The sequence below is a fragment of the Phocoena phocoena genome, chromosome 1 (genome assembly GCF_963924675.1).
Source record: "Phocoena phocoena chromosome 1, mPhoPho1.1, whole genome shotgun sequence".
In the NCBI taxonomy this organism is placed as follows: Eukaryota; Metazoa; Chordata; class Mammalia; order Artiodactyla; family Phocoenidae; genus Phocoena; species Phocoena phocoena.
The window spans coordinates 151,089,771-151,107,546 of NC_089219.1; the positions used below are offsets into that span (position 1 = coordinate 151,089,771).

General features: G+C 53.7%; 1 protein-coding gene across 1 annotated transcript in view; it reads right to left on the reverse strand.

Moving 5' to 3' along the window:
* Window positions 1-6,918, reverse strand: part of RASSF5 (Ras association domain family member 5) — a 69,608-nt gene extending 62,690 nt beyond the window's left edge. Inside the window, exon 1 of the mRNA XM_065889899.1 lies at window positions 6,456-6,918. Coding sequence (XP_065745971.1) covers window positions 6,456-6,918 — 463 coding nt within the window. The remainder of the gene's footprint in view (window positions 1-6,455) is intronic.
* Between the last annotated feature and the right edge of the window lie 10,858 nt (window positions 6,919-17,776).

Consider the following 17,776-nt stretch of genomic DNA (forward strand, 5'->3'; position numbering starts at 1 on the left):
GCCAGGACAGACCCCTGCTGCTTTTTCTCCTTCCTCTCCAAAAAGGCAAAAGAGAACCAAATGTCACAGCTTTTCTTATGGGTGCATCTCTCAAGAATGTTCTCCATGCCAGGAACCACGGGCGGGCTAGAACAGGCCCTGCATGAACTTGTTGGCCACTTTGGCCAACACCACCACACCATGGAGAGTTCTCGGGGTCCATCAGGCCCTGCCCATGTCTCCTCGGCATGGTGTTGGGGTACCTCAAAGGACACCCAAATATCACCCCCTAGGTCTGAGTCAAGACAGTCTTGACCTTGGAGTGGCTCTCCCTCTGACTCCTCCCTGGTACCGATGTTATTCCACTTCAACCCGGGAACCGAGCCTGCTGCCCTGCCTGACGTCATCACCTCGGCCTCCTTGCTCATTCCCCAAAGCCTAAAAGCTGGCTCTGCTCTCCTCCTAGCCCCGAGATCCAGCCCTGAAGATGTAGAGAAACTTGCCAAGACTCTTGGAAAAAAACCGAAAGTGACTAAATGCAGAGCTCTCTCTCCCGTCAGGGCTGGCCTTCCCAGGGTCGGCGGCCTCCCACCACTTCCCGACCCAGCCAGGGGAGAGCCGAACAGAGCCTGCGGGAGGAGTGGGTGGCAGGGTGGGACGAGGCCCTCTGGAGGGTCAGAAAGCATCCTGCCACGGGCACCGGCAGATCTGCAAGCCCATGGTGGGTGAGAGGACTACACGAGCTGGTGCTGCTGGAAGCCGGGATGGAGGGAGGCGGAACGTTCTGTCTGCATGCTTTGCACACCCACAAATACTCACCTGCCAAAGAATTCTCACCTTGTCATCAGAGGAATGCAAACAGGAAGGGCCCCTGGTCAGGCCAGAGATGTGCTTCCAGCTTCCTCATCAGCCTTCATAGCACCCCAGCAGGCAGGGCAAAGGCGGCACGCAGCTCCCTCCACGGGGAGACTGAGGGGGGAGGGGTGGGTGTCGGGAGCCAGCGAGAGCCCCGTGGGAGAGCACCTGGGAAGCAAGACCCAGGACGCTCCCACGGCCGGCCCAGCGGGGGGCGGCCCCTGTCCCAGAGGTGCTGGGCACGGACCAAAGGAGGGAAATGGCTTGACAGCCCGAGACAGTCAGAGGCCATCTTCAAGGCCAGTCGGGTTTGCCCAACATGAGGGTCTAACCTTCCCCTGCCCCTGGCCAGATGGACGGGCGACTCCTCTCCACGTGAGACCTCGGCAGAAGCCTCCCGGCATTCTGACCTCATGAATCTGTTCTGAGGATGAGCGTGGCAGCAGTATGCAAACGCTTTGTGCTCCTCAGAGAAAAGGCACCGTGGACCTGCGAAGAATTCTTGCCGTGCTCACTCTCTAGGCTGGGTCTGCCCTGAGCCTCAGCCGCTCTCCTGAGCCTTTGGCCCCTGTCACCACGCAGAAGCCGGCTTCCTGAGGCAGGAGGGTCACCTCACCAGCTAGGAAGGGCTCTTCAGCTGGGGGCTCTCTTTTCCCTGTCACTCAGGGCCTACCTGCCAGGCTTGGCACCGGCTGAATTCACTGGTAAACTTGGGGAAAAGAGAGAGGGTACCGGCTCAAATCCGCAGTGCTGAGGGGAGATGTCAATTTACTTCCACCTAATGACTCCGCAGGATCAGCAGGAGAGCACGCACGTTCATTACCAAGTCTAATTAGGCGGGCAGACAAGTGGCATTAATCATTTTTGACTGTACCTGGGATTCGAGCCCCTCTTACTCGAATAAGTAATTTTCTGAATAATCAGAAAATTTCATGCTCTGATGAATAGGGGGGAAAAAATTAAACCCACATTTAATCCTTTCACTTTCATCTTTTGAAAATACAGGAAGCAGGGAGGAGAGGAAACAGAGTAACAGCTTGGGGAGCTCAAACGGCCTCTGTCAAAGCATTCCAGGTCCTTTCTCTGTCCTCCCTTGTCCCCCGGCAACCCACTCCACTAGGACGTTCCCCAAGAAGAAAACCCTAATCAGAGCCAGGGGCAGGGGAGGGATTGGGGATTCCACTGTCTCTTAACAAGAAAACAACCATTTCAGGGCTTAATTTTCCTAACCTCCAAAGCCAAACATGGTCCTGAATTAATGAAAATACTTCAAGTCATATACTTCAGTGCTACCTAGTATCCTGGACAAATAAAACACTTTCCAAGTGCCCAAGGTTCCTGGGTCTGCCGCAGGGACATTCAATGTCCATGTCCCCATAGCCTCTCCTACAAAGAACCCATGACAGGGGGTGGGTTTGTAGGAGCCTGTGGCTGTCACATTAGTGGGTCCAGTCTGTGCAGAGAGGTGGGTTAAGCTCAACCACTGACGCAGCGACGAGACAGAGCTACAACGTCTGGACAAGGGGCTCTGTGAGATACCAGCCTCGCTCACCAAGAAGGCCCCTGTCCCCATCCCTGCGGGCTCCGTGGCAAACACCTCATACTCACACCATAATTCAAGTCTATCACAGGAGGGGAAGGTCAGGATGATGAGCCCCAGGGTCCCCCTTCCACCCTATAATCCCAATCACGTAACACTTCACAGCTCTGAATGGCACCCTCTCGAAAGAGGACCGGCTCCACTAGCAACGTGCAAGGCATGTCTAAACATCCCTCCCTGAATGTTGAGTTGGACTTAGCTTTCCCCATTTTCCAGAGCATTCCTTGATCCAGGATGGCTAACATACCCACCAAAATGTGATGAAAGGTAAAAGGTCAACTCCATGTGCCTTCTATAGAAGAAAGGGTCCACAACCTGTAAGGGACATTCCCTGAGAACAAAGCCATAGGGCAGCCTGTGAGAGTTTTAAGGGTTGTTTGTTATTGACCATCCCTCCTGGAAGGCTGGAAATGGGCTCTCCCTGCTGCAACTGCCCCCACCCCAAGACACACACACACCACACACACACGAATTCATACAATCTACCTCTCTCTCCCCCTCCCAATCCCCACTGGATTTCCTTCTCTATCTAACAAACATGACTTCTTTAATCCTGGAAATGAATATTAACTTTGAACTTTTCCTGTTGGCAAATCCAGCATTAACCAGAGCTCAGTTACAGACCTTGAAGTAGGGGTAAGCTTAAGTTAGAGGGATTTTCACTAAAAAGGCAGGCAGACAGTGGGAAGACAGTTTTCTAAAAGCTTCCCTTATTAAAAGCCCATTTTGCCAACACGGCCCCCACCCAGTGTCAGCCTCCTGCTCAGACAGATGTCACGTATATACCCACGGCTCTTCTGCTCGTTTCCAAGAGCAGGGAGATTTAATGGTAACAACAGGCAACCACCCTCATCAACCACTACTTACTGAGACTGTGCTGTGCTGGGGCCAAGTGGTACAAAGACAAGGCGCCTGGGTCTTCGTGACCTCTAAGCCATGGGTAATGCTTGTCAGCCTCAGCAGGCAGGAGTGGCAATGCTAGAGGACGATTAGCGTCCACACTGCCTGGGATGCTCAAGGCACCTTCTTTCCCACTCAGCTCAGCAACCAAGCAGAGGTGGAAAACTACTCACTGCGTGGAAAGGTGAACCTAAGAAGCGTCAGGAGCCCAAATTGTTACAGCTGCTTGAGGAGAGGGGATAATACCACTCATATTGCATTAAACATTTATACTGCCTTCTGCCAGGCACTGTTCTAAGACCTTTCCATACATTAATTCATTTAATTCTCACATTAACACGATCGTGAAGGTAATGTTATCATCCCCATTATTATTTTTTTTTGTTGGGGGGGGAGCGAGGCTAGGCTTGTGGGATCTTAGTTCCCCAAACAGGGATCGAACCCATTTCCCCTGCAGTGGAAGCACGGAGTCCTAACCACTGGCCCGCCAGGGAATTCCCAATCATCCCCATTTTCTAAAACAAGGAAGCAGAACACAGAGGTGCCCAGGGTCACACAGAGACCAAGAGGCAGAGTCAGGATTCAAACCTAGGTCTCTGGGTCCAGGCCGTTCGCTTAGGCACTGCAGAGTATTGCCTTTCAAAAGTCATGGTTTTGACCCTTGCTTTTAGAAACAAAGATGAAACAAACCAACCCCACCATGGAATTAGAACTTCAACGGAAAGAAAGATGATTGGTGAGCTTGGCGGGCTGTGTCTCTACCTGCCAGCCATCAGAACATTTCTCAACTGTTCCCATCCAGCCACAGGTCCACAGTTAAATATTAATAACAACAAACAGAGGCTCCTCTCTATAGCCCCTTGATTCCAACTCTGCTCCCTCTCTGGTGTTCAGACATCCCTGGCTGGTATTAACCCACCTGGCTGGGGACCACCAAGTCACACACAAAGTCAGAGGACATGCCCGTGCATCTGGTGCTTCCTGCCACCAGAAACTATCTAATGTGAAGTGGGCATAAATTCATTTAATTATGGAGAATCAGGCATATTCACATACAAACACACACATGGACACCATTATCCACAACACCCCCCAAATCATAAAACTATAGGCCAAATAGTCCCCCAATATCTTTTTCGCTCTTGCTTGTAAAGTTTTTTTTTTTTTTTTTCCCTCGTGGCCCGTCATGCGGGATCTTAGTTCCCCAACCAGGAATCAAACCCGTTCCCCCTGCAGTGGAAGCTCGGAGTCCTGACCACTGGACGGCCAGGGAATTCCCCCAATGTCTTCATACACACTAGAATTCCAATGAAGCGGCTCTCCCAGGATTCCGGCACATTAAAACCCATTACAACAAGGATACTGCCCCTCGCTGTGTTGACAGGGTTGGTGGATGCAGTAAAGCACCCCAGGACCCTTGAGAGGGCAAAAGCTGCCAACACATCTGTGGGAAAGTTGCATTTGATTCTACTGAAGGTCGGGGACATTTGCCAAGTGACAGCAGCCCTTCCACCCACGTCACACACCTCTATATCTTTTGCCCTTTCCTTTTTTTTTTTTTTTTTTTTTTTTTTTGCGGTACGCGGGCCTCTCACTGTTGTGGCCTCTCCCGCTGCGGAGCACAGGCTCCGGACGCGCAGGCCCAGCGGCCATGGCCCACGGGCCCAGCCACTCCACGGCATGCGGGATCCTCCCGGACCGGGGCACGAACCCGCGTCCCCCGCATCGGCAGGCAGACTCTCAACCACTGCGCCACCAGGGAAGCCCAGCCCTTTCCTTTTTAATTAGCACCTGAACTGAGTTCTGGTGGTGGAGGGAGCAGTAACCACTTTCCCCTCCCATCGTCCTCTTCCACTTGACCCTGGCTTAGAGTCTGAGCTCTCCTTCCCTGAAGCCAGCTGCAGTGGGAGGCACACTGCACAGCCTTGGCCACAGAGAGAGGCAAGGTCGGGTTTTCCTGACGCGGATGTAGTTGCTGCTGTACAATGCTGGAGCTGGGTGGTAGCTGTGGGGCTGCTGTCATGCGGGAAGAGGCTTTGCTGAAAGATGCAAGCCACAAGCCATTTCCAGGGATGCTTTCTAGAGGTTGTACCATTGTCTGTGCTTTGTGCTCCAGATATTTAAACTATCTGTATAAACACATGGGTATGGATATCCTCTGCCAAACATGGTAACAGCAAATGTGGGGTGGGGTGGGGGGTAGGAAGAGGACATCTCTTAAAGAAATACACACACCTAACTGTCGGAAGAGAAAAATAATAAACCCTCAAGAATACTGCAAATTTGCTCAGAAAATCTATACACTGGATGCCCAGTGTTTTAGTCAGGCTTTGAGAAGAGTATGGCTGAGGAGGAGGCTGGAGGGACCTGAGAACTCTGGGGAGGAAGGGACAGGGCAGGTAGTTGGGTCATTTTCCACCAGTGACCTAGGAGGAGGCAGGGCACAGCCAAACATCAGAGCAGAGTCCAAAGGTCTGAGGGGCCAGAGGTGGAAGGCAGGAGAGGGCACAGATCCAGAGTCACCTCAGGCTCTTTCAACCTCATAGCCTGTTTCCATCCATAGCCTAACCAGATCTCCTCCCTAACCCAACAGGTCGCCCTGGAGGAGGGGTGTACCACAGGCAGGCGTGTACCATGGGCCTGTACCACAGGCAGACGCACAAGTCATTCTGCCATTACCCTAATAAGCACGGGGCAAACGGTCATCTCAATACCAGCCCTTACAACCCACTCACAAGAACTTACAACAAAAGAAAGAAGGTGCACGGGAGACTAGGTAATGACCTTGTAGCTTCAGGTATCTACCCCAACCTACAGGTGTGTGTCTGTGTGTGTACATATGTGTCTGGGGAGGAGCGAGGCGCGCACCTGTCTGGGGAAGAAGTATTTGTTAAAGACCTCATAAGCATACCTGCGCAGTAGGCAGTCACTAGAGGATACCGGGCAGGGGACTAAGGCGCAGAGCGTCTCCAAGACTTACCTACCTCAGTTAAAGTCGAGGTCTCCCCTGGAGCCAGAGAGGGCAGTGCCCCCTCTCTGCCTGCCTCAGCCCCCTCGCAGTTGCTCGCCCATGGACTGCGGTCTTCCCCTGCGCCCCTCCCTACCCTGCCCTCACACTCACTAGCGCAGCGCAGCGCCTGACGCAGCACCTCTCGTCCGCACAGGTCACACCAGCCCCAGCCACTCCGCAGCTCCAGTTCGGCGAAGCAGTGCCCCTCGCCTCGCTCCGCCGGGACGCGGGGATCCTGCGGCTGCTCGAAGATGCTCCGCACGTCTCGGGGCCGGGGCGCTCCAGGCCGCCGCCGCAGTCTCTGCTGCAGACCAGGCCGGAGCGGGCGAGCGGGTCGGGAAGCCCGGGGCTGTGGCTCCAAGTCCCCCCGGGCAGCCCTTCTGGCACCGCGTCCCTCGTGCGCCCCGGGCGCAGTGGAGAGAGGCGCGGGGGCGCAGCGGCGCGAGGACCGGCCCGGGGACGGCGGCGGCGGCGGCGGCTTGGGGTCGCTCAGGCTCTGTAGATAGCGCGGCGGTTCTGGGTCCAAGAGTAGCCGGTACGGGCGCTGCCCGATGGCCGGGGACGCCATGGCCATGCCGGACTAGCGGCGGCGGCGCCGGCAGCTCTCGGCGTCTGCGCTGCTCCCGAGTCCGCCTCGAGAGAAGGGAGGCCCCAGCCCAGCGTGCCTTTAAAGGGACCGCAGCCTGCAGGGCGGGGCGGGGGCGGGGAGACTTCGGAGAGGCAGGAAGGAAGACCCGAAGGAACAACCGACCCGACCAAGTGGCCGGGGTGGCGGCGGGGGGCTCCTGAGCAAGTGTGGATTTAGGGGCGTCTTCAGGAAGCTGGGGCAGCTGAAGGATTGCGTATGGGAAAGGCTCTATACAGGACAACTCAGCAGAGGCATTCTGTTGGGGGTCGCCTGCCTTCAGCCCTGCCTCCTTCCCTCTCTCATCATTTCCCCCAACGCCAGATCCCCCGCAACCCGCACCCCAACACACCCAGGGGAGGGAGCGGGCCGAGGGGAAGGCTTTAGGAGCTAGCTGAGGATGGGGTCTAGAAAGATTTCCACCGGCTCAGTGTCCGCCCGCCACCCTTCCGGTTTTCTAGCCGACCGGAGGGATTTGTTCCCCTGCTGTTCCCCTCTCCGCCGTTCGCCGTCCCCTTGCGCGCAGAGCCAGGTGTGGGTAGGGGATGCCCGGCTCCGGCTCGCGGGCCCGCAGCAGCTCAGAGTCCCGTTGGCGCGGAGGGACGCGCGGCGGGGAACGCTTGCCACGCTGCTGGCGAGAAGCCGCCTCCGCGACGCGCAAGGCTGTCCCCGCGCCACTTTCACTCTGGTTGGATTTCCCCTCTCTCAGCAGCTCTGTCGGGTAGGATAGTCCTTTCCCGGAAGACTGGAGTTATAGTGGTCCTGGGTCCTAGACTGTGAGAACGCTCCAGCGCGCCTGGGTTGGGAGAGCTTTTCTTCCTAAGTCAAACCCGCCTCTCCCCATAGCTGTTCTAGTCATTACTGTGGAAATACATCCACCATCACCACCCCCGACCGCAAAAGCCTTATTTTGTATCCGGTATGGACAGCTCACCTGTGGGGCCCAAAGAGCGATCCCCATCTATCAGTTCCAGATCCAGGGTAACCTGGATATGGAAGCTTCATAACCTCCCCACTCCTCTCGAGTTTAATGCTCTGCTGTTACCGCCTTGAAAACCTTAATAATTTTTGAACAAAAGGCCAGCATTTTCTTTTAGCACTGGGTCCCACGCATTGCGTAACCCGTCCTGACCATCTCTCATAGATGGGGAAACGGGACTGCTGGATCTTTGAACCTGTGTGTGTCCCGTCAGACCCACTGTATGACCCTGGACCCGCTCTAGCTTCTACAGTGTCCTTAGCTGTAAATTGGTCTGGGAGTGGGGAGACAGGTAGATGCTTTTCCCATCCTCTCCGGTTCCACCACTCTGACTCAGTGATCACTGACTGTCCTCTCAAAACTTGGGGTTCAGTTTGGTTGATTTAGCAAGAAGTCACCAGCAAATCCACTTTGGAAATACGCAGCCTAAATTCTAGACCTGAGTTGCTCCCTCCTCTTCCCAGACCAGAGATGGGTCTCCCCCTAGTGTCTCCTAGGGGAATCTTCACTTTTGCTTTTCGATTTCCCCTTGGAGGTAATTTTTAGGTAATTCCTAAAATGTCAAGAGTCCAGTGGTCAGGGAATTCCAAACTTGCTTTGGCCCATGGCTTCTCCCTCATGGTGGTGACAATCATGGAATCCTCTGGTCCCCTGGGTCTCACCAGAGGCTGGAGCTTCTCACCTCATGAGGTGGCTTCTGGGTACTTGAGAAGAATGACCCCCAGGAGCCAATAGCACAGTGCTAAGAAGCAGAAGGAGTTGAGATGGGGGAGTGTGAGCCGGAGCCACGCCCTCTGCCCGCCCCCTCCACTTCTCCTCTCCCCTGTCTCCCTTGCTTTCTCTACATCAGTGGTTTTCGAAAGCTGCCATGCATCACAATTACCTGGAGGGCTTGTTAAATCACAGATTATTGGGCTCCACCCCCTTGAGTTTCTGAGTCAGTTTGTCTGGAGCTGAGGTTTGAGATTTTGCATTTTTTTCTTTTCCCTTATGGTTTATTACAAGACGTTGAGTATAGTTCCCTGTGCTATACAATGGGACCTTGTTGTTTACCCATTCTCTATATAATAGTTTGAGATTTTCCATTTTTAACAAGTTCCCAGGCAGTGTTGATGCTGCTGGTCCCAGGACCCCACTACTTTAGATTTGGTGATAAGAGAATGGGCTTCTCTGCTCTTTGCTCCACAGAGCAGCTGAAGTTCAGTGGGACACAAGCGAGAAAAAACCCAATGGGGTGTTATTGTACAATGCTTTCTGCTGAACGTTGAAAGAGGAAAGCACAGTTCGCCTTTGTGGTCTCTTTTTCCCATCTCTCCCACTTCTTCTGTGAGCGGTTTTGTTGCAGAAACCTGTATCGCATCTAAATATTTGCTTGTATCCACCCTCTGTTATCCATCCATTTTCACAGGCTTGAGACTTGTTCGGAGATCACTCCCTCCAACTTTGGGAGAGCAGTGGGCTGGGTGAGGTCCAGGGTGTGGACCAAGCTTGTGCTCTGGTGACAGCTTGGTGTGGCAAGAAGAAGGGACCTGGCAAAGACTGCATCCCTGGAAGGCCAGTTTTGAAATGCCATTTGTGAAATTGCCAACAATCTCCATCTCTGTCCTGTATCCCCCTCCCCCAAGCATGAGTTTGGGGAGCTCAGCCCAGATTCCCAGGAGAGGGAGGCTCATGGGATGAGTATCTCCTCTGGCCCTGGGAAACTGAGGACCATCTGGAATAATCAGGCATAAACCCCTTTTTCCCAGTTGCCTGAGCTGTACAGAAAAATGCTCTGGTTTTGTTTTCCTGCTCCAGCCCTGATTTGGAGGAGTAATACGAGCTGCTGTCAGCACTGCAGAGGGGAGGAGATCGAGCAGGGCCAGAGCCCTACATTTGGCTTCTGGGTTGGGAATGGAGATAACATAACTTCATGTAACCAATCCAAAAAGTTTATCAAGTTTATCTTAAGGTTCATCTCCCTGAGCCAAGCAATTGAGGTCGGAGAGGCAGCTGCCTTTTCTGAACCCCAGCAGGAGGCTCTCTGCTTGGAACTTGCCTCTTCTGATGTCATCTTTCCCAGCCCAGTCTCCTTCTTCCCCAAAAGAGCATCCCCTCCCACAACACACACCCCCCCACCACCACCACACACACACAACCCATTCCTCCTTCATCAGGGAAGAAGTACTAAATAAACTCCAGTCTTATTGTAGGGTTAGGACCTGGGGTAATAATGTCTGATGGCTGAACTTCAAAATTGTTTGGACTGGTCTTTGGTCAAGCAGGCCACGGGGGTGAGACCACAGCGTCTGCTAAGATACCTCCACTGGGAGTTTTTTCCCCTTGTTAGCAGATCCTCTTGGCTCAGAACCATTGATTTTTTTTCTGTTTGTGACTCACTCCCAGAAGAGTGGGTGTGTTGTTTTTATTTTTGACCAAAGGGAAGGATGGTGACAGTGAGTTTGAGTGTGTGGTCAGTGTGTGAGGTCACTTCAGAGGTGGTCCCAGAGGCTGTCGGGTCCCTTATTGGGTGAGTTGTTTCAAGGCTATCCCTTCACCCCCGGGGAGCTTCCCAGTAGGAAGGAAAAGGGGAGGACAGAATGTGGCCTGACCTTCTAAAGGGGAAGTTTCTGGGTTTGTTTGGCTTTGAGGCACTGGAAGTTGCTTGAAATCCCCAAGGAATTTAGGGACCTCCCAGTGATTCTGACAGTACGACTATCTGCCTGGGATCAATGGACCTGTCAGGACAGGTTAGGTTACGCTGCAGTAATAAACAACCCTCAAGTCCCAGTGCCTGTAAGCCAGAGACTTCTTTCTCACTCACGTTACATGTCCTTTGCCTGTTGGTAGGGAGACTCTGGTCATGAGACTCACGCAGGGACCCAGGCTGATCGAGCAGCTACCACGTTGAATGTTGCCCATCACCAAGCCAGAGGAAAACCGAGAGAGCCCGGAGGCTCCTACACCAACCAGCATGGAAAAGCTCCAGTCACTTTTGCTCGCAACTCATTGGCCAGAACTAGTTCTATAGCCCACCCTCCACAAGGGGAGCAGGAAGTGTATTCTTTCCATGTGCTCAGAATGGGGAAAGAGCCGGAAATATTTGACGAACAGCACCATTCTCTGCAGTCTTTAAGGGCACAGAGCAATCATTCGTTTAACAAGTAATTACCTAATATCCGCTATATCTCAGGTGCTGTTCTAGGCACTAAAGATGCAACAGTGAAGTAGCCATGCTCCTGAAGCTTACGTTTAGTGGGAGAGCCAGGTAATAAACACACCAACCTAAGTGTAATAGAGCCTCAGGTCACACACACTAGGATGACAAACAAAGTACAGTGAGGGATAGAAAGCAACAGGGGCTACTGTATTGGATTGGGGCGGGGCGGTGTCAGGAAGGACCTCTCTGCGGACCAGACATCTAAACACAGACCTGAGTGGAGTCAGCCCTTTGTCTATCTGAGCAAGGTGGCCCAGGACGAAGGAACAGCGGGCACAGCAGCCCCCAGACTCTCCCAAACTTTGTGAATATGAGTTTGTTCCAAATATGTATTCCCAGACCCTCCCTCCAGAGACTGATTCTGTAAGCCTGGATATTGGCCTGTATTTTCTGTGAGTTTGATGAATGTGACTCACAGACCACGCTTTGAAAACGGGACCAAGGCAGTGGGGTTGTGTGAGCCCCTTCGTAGACATTCGAAGAAAAACGCTCTTAACTCTTGTTAGCTACAGGATGACAGCTCTTTGAGCTGCTTCCTCTCCCGCCTGGGCAGCTTTGGCATATGGAGTTCAGCCCCGCCCCCCCCCCCCACCAAAAGTCAGTAATACCTTCCATTGCTAGACTGTGAGCCGGGACTGTGACAAAACATTGTCGGGGAATTAAAATGTTTGCCACCTGCTATGTGTTATACGTATTTACTCTAGGAACACACATTGAGTACCTACCATGTGGCAGGTACTTTCGGCTCGAATGACCTCATCTTCACGGCAACTCTGTGAAGTGGTCAGCATTCCCGTTTTACAGATGAGAAAACTGACGCTCAGATAAGGCATGTGACTGGCCCCCAAAGGTGTCACAGTCTGGACTGCAATCTGTGATTTTGCCTTTGCACTGCCCAGCGGGTGTGGTAAAAACAGCAGTGTTTAAAATCTCTGATCTCACTTTGTAGGTGCTGTTTGAAGACAGCAAAATCTTTCCCCATTTTCCTCTCTCTATTGAAATCTTGTCCAACTTTCAAAGTGTAATCCAAATACCAGGCCCTCCATAGAGCCTTCCCACAGTCACCCAGACCTAATTCACAGCTCTTTCTCCCAAGATCCCACAGCAAGTTGCTTGTGCCTTTGGCATCCACATCGTCCTAACAGGATTCACATTTTGTACAAATGTAGTTTGTACATTTTTGCTTCCCTCACTTAGGTCTTGTCAGTCTTTCTGATCCCACTGTGCAGGGCAAATAAGAGGTGCTCATCAAATGTTTAGTGCAATGAAAGCTGGAGGCTCCCAACCTGTACCTAATACAGAATTTATCTCTTAATATCCCTTCAAGCTATGGCTTCTGTACCCAGGGAGGGGGAGATGAAGGAATTGTCTGGTTCAGGAAGAATAGAAGGCAGTCAAAGCCCTGAGGGGGCTGGGTAGAAGTGGGGTGGTGTTGGGAGCTCCATTTAAGACTCATGAACATCCTCCAAAGTTGCTGGTCACTGCGGGGGGATTTCCTGTCTTCATGTGCTAGTGACTGGCTAAGGGTGAGGGCTGGTAGGGTACCATCTCTCCTTTCAGAGGGTTGGGTTGTGTGTCACCCAACACCAGTGCTCTTATGGGGATCATCTAGGTCCTTGACCGTGCCTGGGGACAAGAGGGCAAACCAGGGTGAGAATGTGATCAGGGACATGAGGGCTGCTGGAACGGTGTCACCATGAAGGGGGGTGGGGTGGGGCTTGTGGTCCAGCCGTTTAGTGGTGCCTCCTCCATCTGCATTTCAATTATGGAATTTTTCCATCCCCAGCTGCCAGGCATATGATAAGACTGGTTTGTGTGTGTGTGTTTCTTCTTTCTGTGTTGGAAAAACTCAGATATTCCAGGCAGATTTGTCAGCAGCTTTTGCCCTCAGCCAGAGGGGAGGCTCCAAGCCACAGCCACGGACGTTCCAGCACTAAGCCATCGCTGTGGCAGGCGGCCATGGACCAGAGCAGTGACAGACCAGTGCGAGCAGAGTGGCCTGGACGACCTCCCACTAGAAGCATGTGTGAGTGCATGCACACGATACGCCTGTCTCTCTTCTGGGCCTCTGTCTTGTTCCTCTTATCTCTGCTCCCCCTCCCCTCCCATTGTCTTTCCCTCTCCATCCCTCTATCTTTCCCTTCCTCTCCATCCTTCTCTCCTACCCTCTCTCCTTTCCTCACTCGCAGCTCTTCTCACTCCCTTCTTCCCTCTTTCTCTCTCTCTTTTTCTCTCTCGTGAAGTGTGCAGGGAAAGGATTGACTGCTTCAAGTGGCTCCTGGAATTCTGAGCTTCCAAGGAGAATAAACTGAAGCTATTTCAGGTCACACTGGCCCATTCCTTACCACCTCCCATCGGGGTTGCCTGATTATGTAGTTTTTTGTGAGATGAAGGAAAAAGAAGTCAGGAATTCCACCCTTTACAAAATCACTGAAGCAGTTTGGAAGTGAATCCCTGATGACCAGCTGTGGTGATCCTCTGGGGCTGCCCCTGCTGCAGTGAGGAGGCCCCAGAAAGCAAATGGTGGGCCCAGGAGGAGGGAGGGCACGTCGCTATCCCTTAGACTGGCTTCCCTGGCCTCAGTTGTCAGGTTGGGGGGTGGCACCTGGTCCAGTGTACCACCCACTGCCCACAGGTCTATACTGGGTATTCACATGTCCTCTGCTGGACACGGAAAACTCTGCCTCAGTATCCTTGAACTTTAGCTTGTGGAAGAATCACTGGGGAAACTCATCAATGATGCCAGTTCCTGGGCCACACCCGTACCAATTGAAATCAAGAGGTGGGTGGGGTCACAGAATCTGGATTTTGAACCAGAATGCTTGTCTGTAAAGAGGAAACTGCGTAGGGACTTCCCTGGTGGCGCAGTGGTTAAGAATCCACCTGCCAATGCAGGGGACACGGGTTCGATCCCTGGACCGGGAAGATCCCACATGCCACAGAGCAACTAAGCCCATGCACCGCAACTACTGAGCCTGTGTGCCACAACTACTGAAGCCTGCGTGCTCTAGGGCCCACGTGCCACAACTACTGAACCCGTGTGCTGCAACTACTGAAGCCCACGCACCTAGAGCCCGTGCTCCTCAACAAGAGAAGCCACCACAATGAGAAGCCTGTGCACAGCAATGAAGAGTAGCCCCCACGGGCCACAACTAGAGAAAGCCTGCACGCAGCAACGAAGACCCAACGCAGCCAAAAATAAATAAATAAATAATTTAATTTCAAAAAAAGGAGGGGGAAGGAACTGCGTAGATGCTGAGAGAGATGCAAAAACGATCGCCCTGAGGCTCCAGGGCACGGAAAGAGGCACCAGCCCCTCCAGAGCCCCCCGGGGAGCCCGACGTGCCCCTGCTTCCTTCCAGTTGGGCCCCTTTAAACGGAGCCGGCCCGTTTTTAAGGGCATGCGCACCATGAATCTGAATGCTGCGTGGACTCTTCCCAGATGTTTGTGACTGATCTGAGCCACCGACTGAGCCTTTCTGAGACAAGGGCTCCTGTTTCTCCATCCACCCTGCATGGTGGCCTCAGCCCTGGGACGTGGGGCTGGGAGGGTGTGCAGAGAACCCACGTGGTGTTTCAGGCCCCTTGTGGAAGTACAGAATCTATCCCTACCCATAACTTTGAAAGATATCATCTCCATTTTACAAATGAGGACCTGAGGCATGGAGTTTCAATCCACCCTCCACACGGGCACCCAAGAGTTCTGTCTTTAAAATACCAGTTGGACTTCACCTAAAACCCGTTTCTGTGATTCCCCGAGGTAACGCCCAGGTTCCTTCGTGTGGCCCACAAGGAGCTTTTGGGTCTGGCCCCTCCCTCTTCCCAACGACCGCTTCCCACTTCAACCTGTTCTCCAGTGACGCACACACTTGTGGTTCTTTCCATGCCTGGGCTGGTGGTGTTCCCACTGCCGGGGTGCCTTCCGTACCTTCTCGGCTAGGTAACCCTGCTTACCTGCCAAGACCCCACTCTGGAGTAGCCTGCTCCCCAAGTCCTTCCCTGACCCCCTCCCGGCGCCCTGAGCACCCTCCCCTGTGAGGGTGGTGACGCAGTCCCACACCTGAGCTGTGCATTCCTATCTCTGAACGCGCCCATGATACTGAAGGGCCTTTCCCCATCGAGGTAAGCTCCTCAGCGGCAGGCATGGCACCCTAGTCACCCACGTAGTTCTAGCCCCTCGCCCGGGCCCTGGCACACTGCAGGTGCCCGGTTCACATCTGAGCAGCTGAACGGGCTCTTCATTTTAAGTGTCATGTTAGGAATCACTACAGAGAACAGAGGTTGTCAGACACGTGAGGACCTTACAAGGTTCTGGAGGAACTGGACAAGGTCATGGGCCTTGGTCCAGTTCCTTGCTCCCTACTGAGATGGCATCAGAAGCTCTGCAGAACTATTGGGGGGGCGGTGGGGTCACCCATGTCAGTGGCCCTGCAGCACAGGAACAAATTGAAGCTTTCAAGTATGTCCCCTGCTGGGCTTTGCTGGTGAGATCACAGAGCCAATCTGCACTTGGATTTCAGGGGTCCCCTAGCTCCTCTGCTGAGCTCCACCAAGCATGTGGGGTCCAGAAGCAGCCTCAGCTGCCAGGGAAAGTCCACTGTGGGACTTCCCTGCAGGGCCATCGAAGAGCCGTGAGTGTCAGCCTGAACTGAATGCAGGCGGAGCCGCCCAGAGGTGGCCCAGTGTCCAGGGCCATGGGAGCCGCAGCTGGCTCCTGAGAACCCCGAACCTGAACCCACTGGGCTTAAGTGACCCATGGGCATGAGGCCCAAATGGCACACATGAAGCCACTTAGGCCCGACGCAAGCAAACCCAGCAACCCTCCCCCGGGTCTTTAGAGGGCGCTGATCTTTCCATAGAGAAGCAGCCCTGAGGATGTCAGACTCCAGGACCCAGCCTTCCTCACCTCTGCCCTGCTGGGCCATTAGAACAGCCTCTGAGGATGCGAAGGCTCCAAAAACATTGTCAGGAAGGATTTCTAGGGTTATCTGGGGGTAAAGCATAGTGTTGTCTTCATGTTTCAAAGCACAAAGTAGGGCTTCTCACTCTTTTCGCTCCCACGGTGGGGCTACTCTACTGCATCACCCTTTCCCCATCCCCAGGCTAGGTGGGTAGTCCAGCCCTGGTTAAGGGAAAGCTGGATATATTGCAGGGGAAGGACTAAACCTGCACAAATCTGAATGCCTCACCCCGGCATCGTTCTAGCTTCTAGGCAAAATGAGGAATGTTCAAAACGACCCATAGTACTACTCTCACCTGACATTTAGGACACAGCCTATGTTTTGAACGGTGGAGCGGGGGGTGGGGGGAAAGGAATAGGCAATTAGATGGTGGATTTGAGGTTAAAAAAAAAAAGACCCGGGGCTTCCCTGGTGGCGCAGTGGTTGAGAGTCCGCCTGCCGATGCAGGGAACATGGTCTGGGAAGATCCCACATGCCGCGGAGCGGCTGGGCCCGTGAGCCATGGCCGCTGAGCCTGCGCGTCAGGAGCCAGTGCTCCGCAACGGGAGAGGCCACAGCAGTGAGAGGCCCGCGTACCGCAAAAAAAAAAAAAAAAAAGAAAAAGACCCTTCTCTGTAAGTTCCAGGCCCTCACAGAGCTCCCCAGATGACAGGGAGCAGAAAAAGAGAAGGAGTGGGAAGGCAAGCCCTCCCAGCAGGAGGGCATGGTCCCTGGGCTCCTCTCTGAAATCAGGGCCCATCTGGGGGGAGGCAGGAATCAGGAAGCGAGCAGTCCTGCCCCCATTTCCCAATCCTCCCCCTCACAGATCCCCACCCTGTGCAGTGCCTGACTGGTTGCCAAGCACACCCAGACGAGCCTTTCCCACCTCCCAGATGCAGCCCGTGAGAGCCACTCAAATAGAAAAGAATGTCAAGTTTATTTCACTTCTTGAAGATGCAGGCCTTGATTTCCTCAGGGCTCTGGACTTACGGGCCTGTGCTAATTGGCACGGCTACTGTTGAGACTGCTGGCTACAAACCCCAGAACCTGGTGGTGCCTCAGAGGGACAGGGGAAAGGGTCCCCAAGACACTGGCATCCGGCCTCGACCACCTGCTTTCTCAGCCTTAGGCTCAGCCAGACCAGAGGAGAAGGGAACTTGGGCTCTGTCATGCCTGGGGCCACGTGTGGTAACCCTCAGATATCGTGGGAGCAGGGAGAGGGCTGTGTGTTCAATGTAGAACACCTTAAGAGGAAGGAAGACTGAGATGAGGTTGTTTGACCCCAGGAGGCCTCCTCTTCTGTTCCCTGAGGAGTAAAGCCCTATAAACCAGAGGGGGTGGGAGGGAGGGGCTTTCGGAGCCTCTTCTCCCCACAGCCCGGCCAGGTTCAGCTATACAGGCCAGGGCAACAGAGGAGCTGTACCTGAGTCTACGTAAGATTCAAAGGTCAGCCTGGGCAGTGGGGCCAGGATCCAGAGATGGCCTGGTGCCCCAGGTCCTGCTGTGCTGCTTCCCGAAGAGAGGCAGTGGAAGGTAATGCTGGCAAAATCTCCTGGCCGTCAGGCGGGAGAGAGGTAGGCTGATGAGATGTGACCAGGTATCGTCCTGTGTTGGGTCCCCCAGTGCAGGCAGGAGAGCAGTGTCTGAACGATTCTAATGCTTCAGGATTCCTCGTGCACCCCCCAGAGT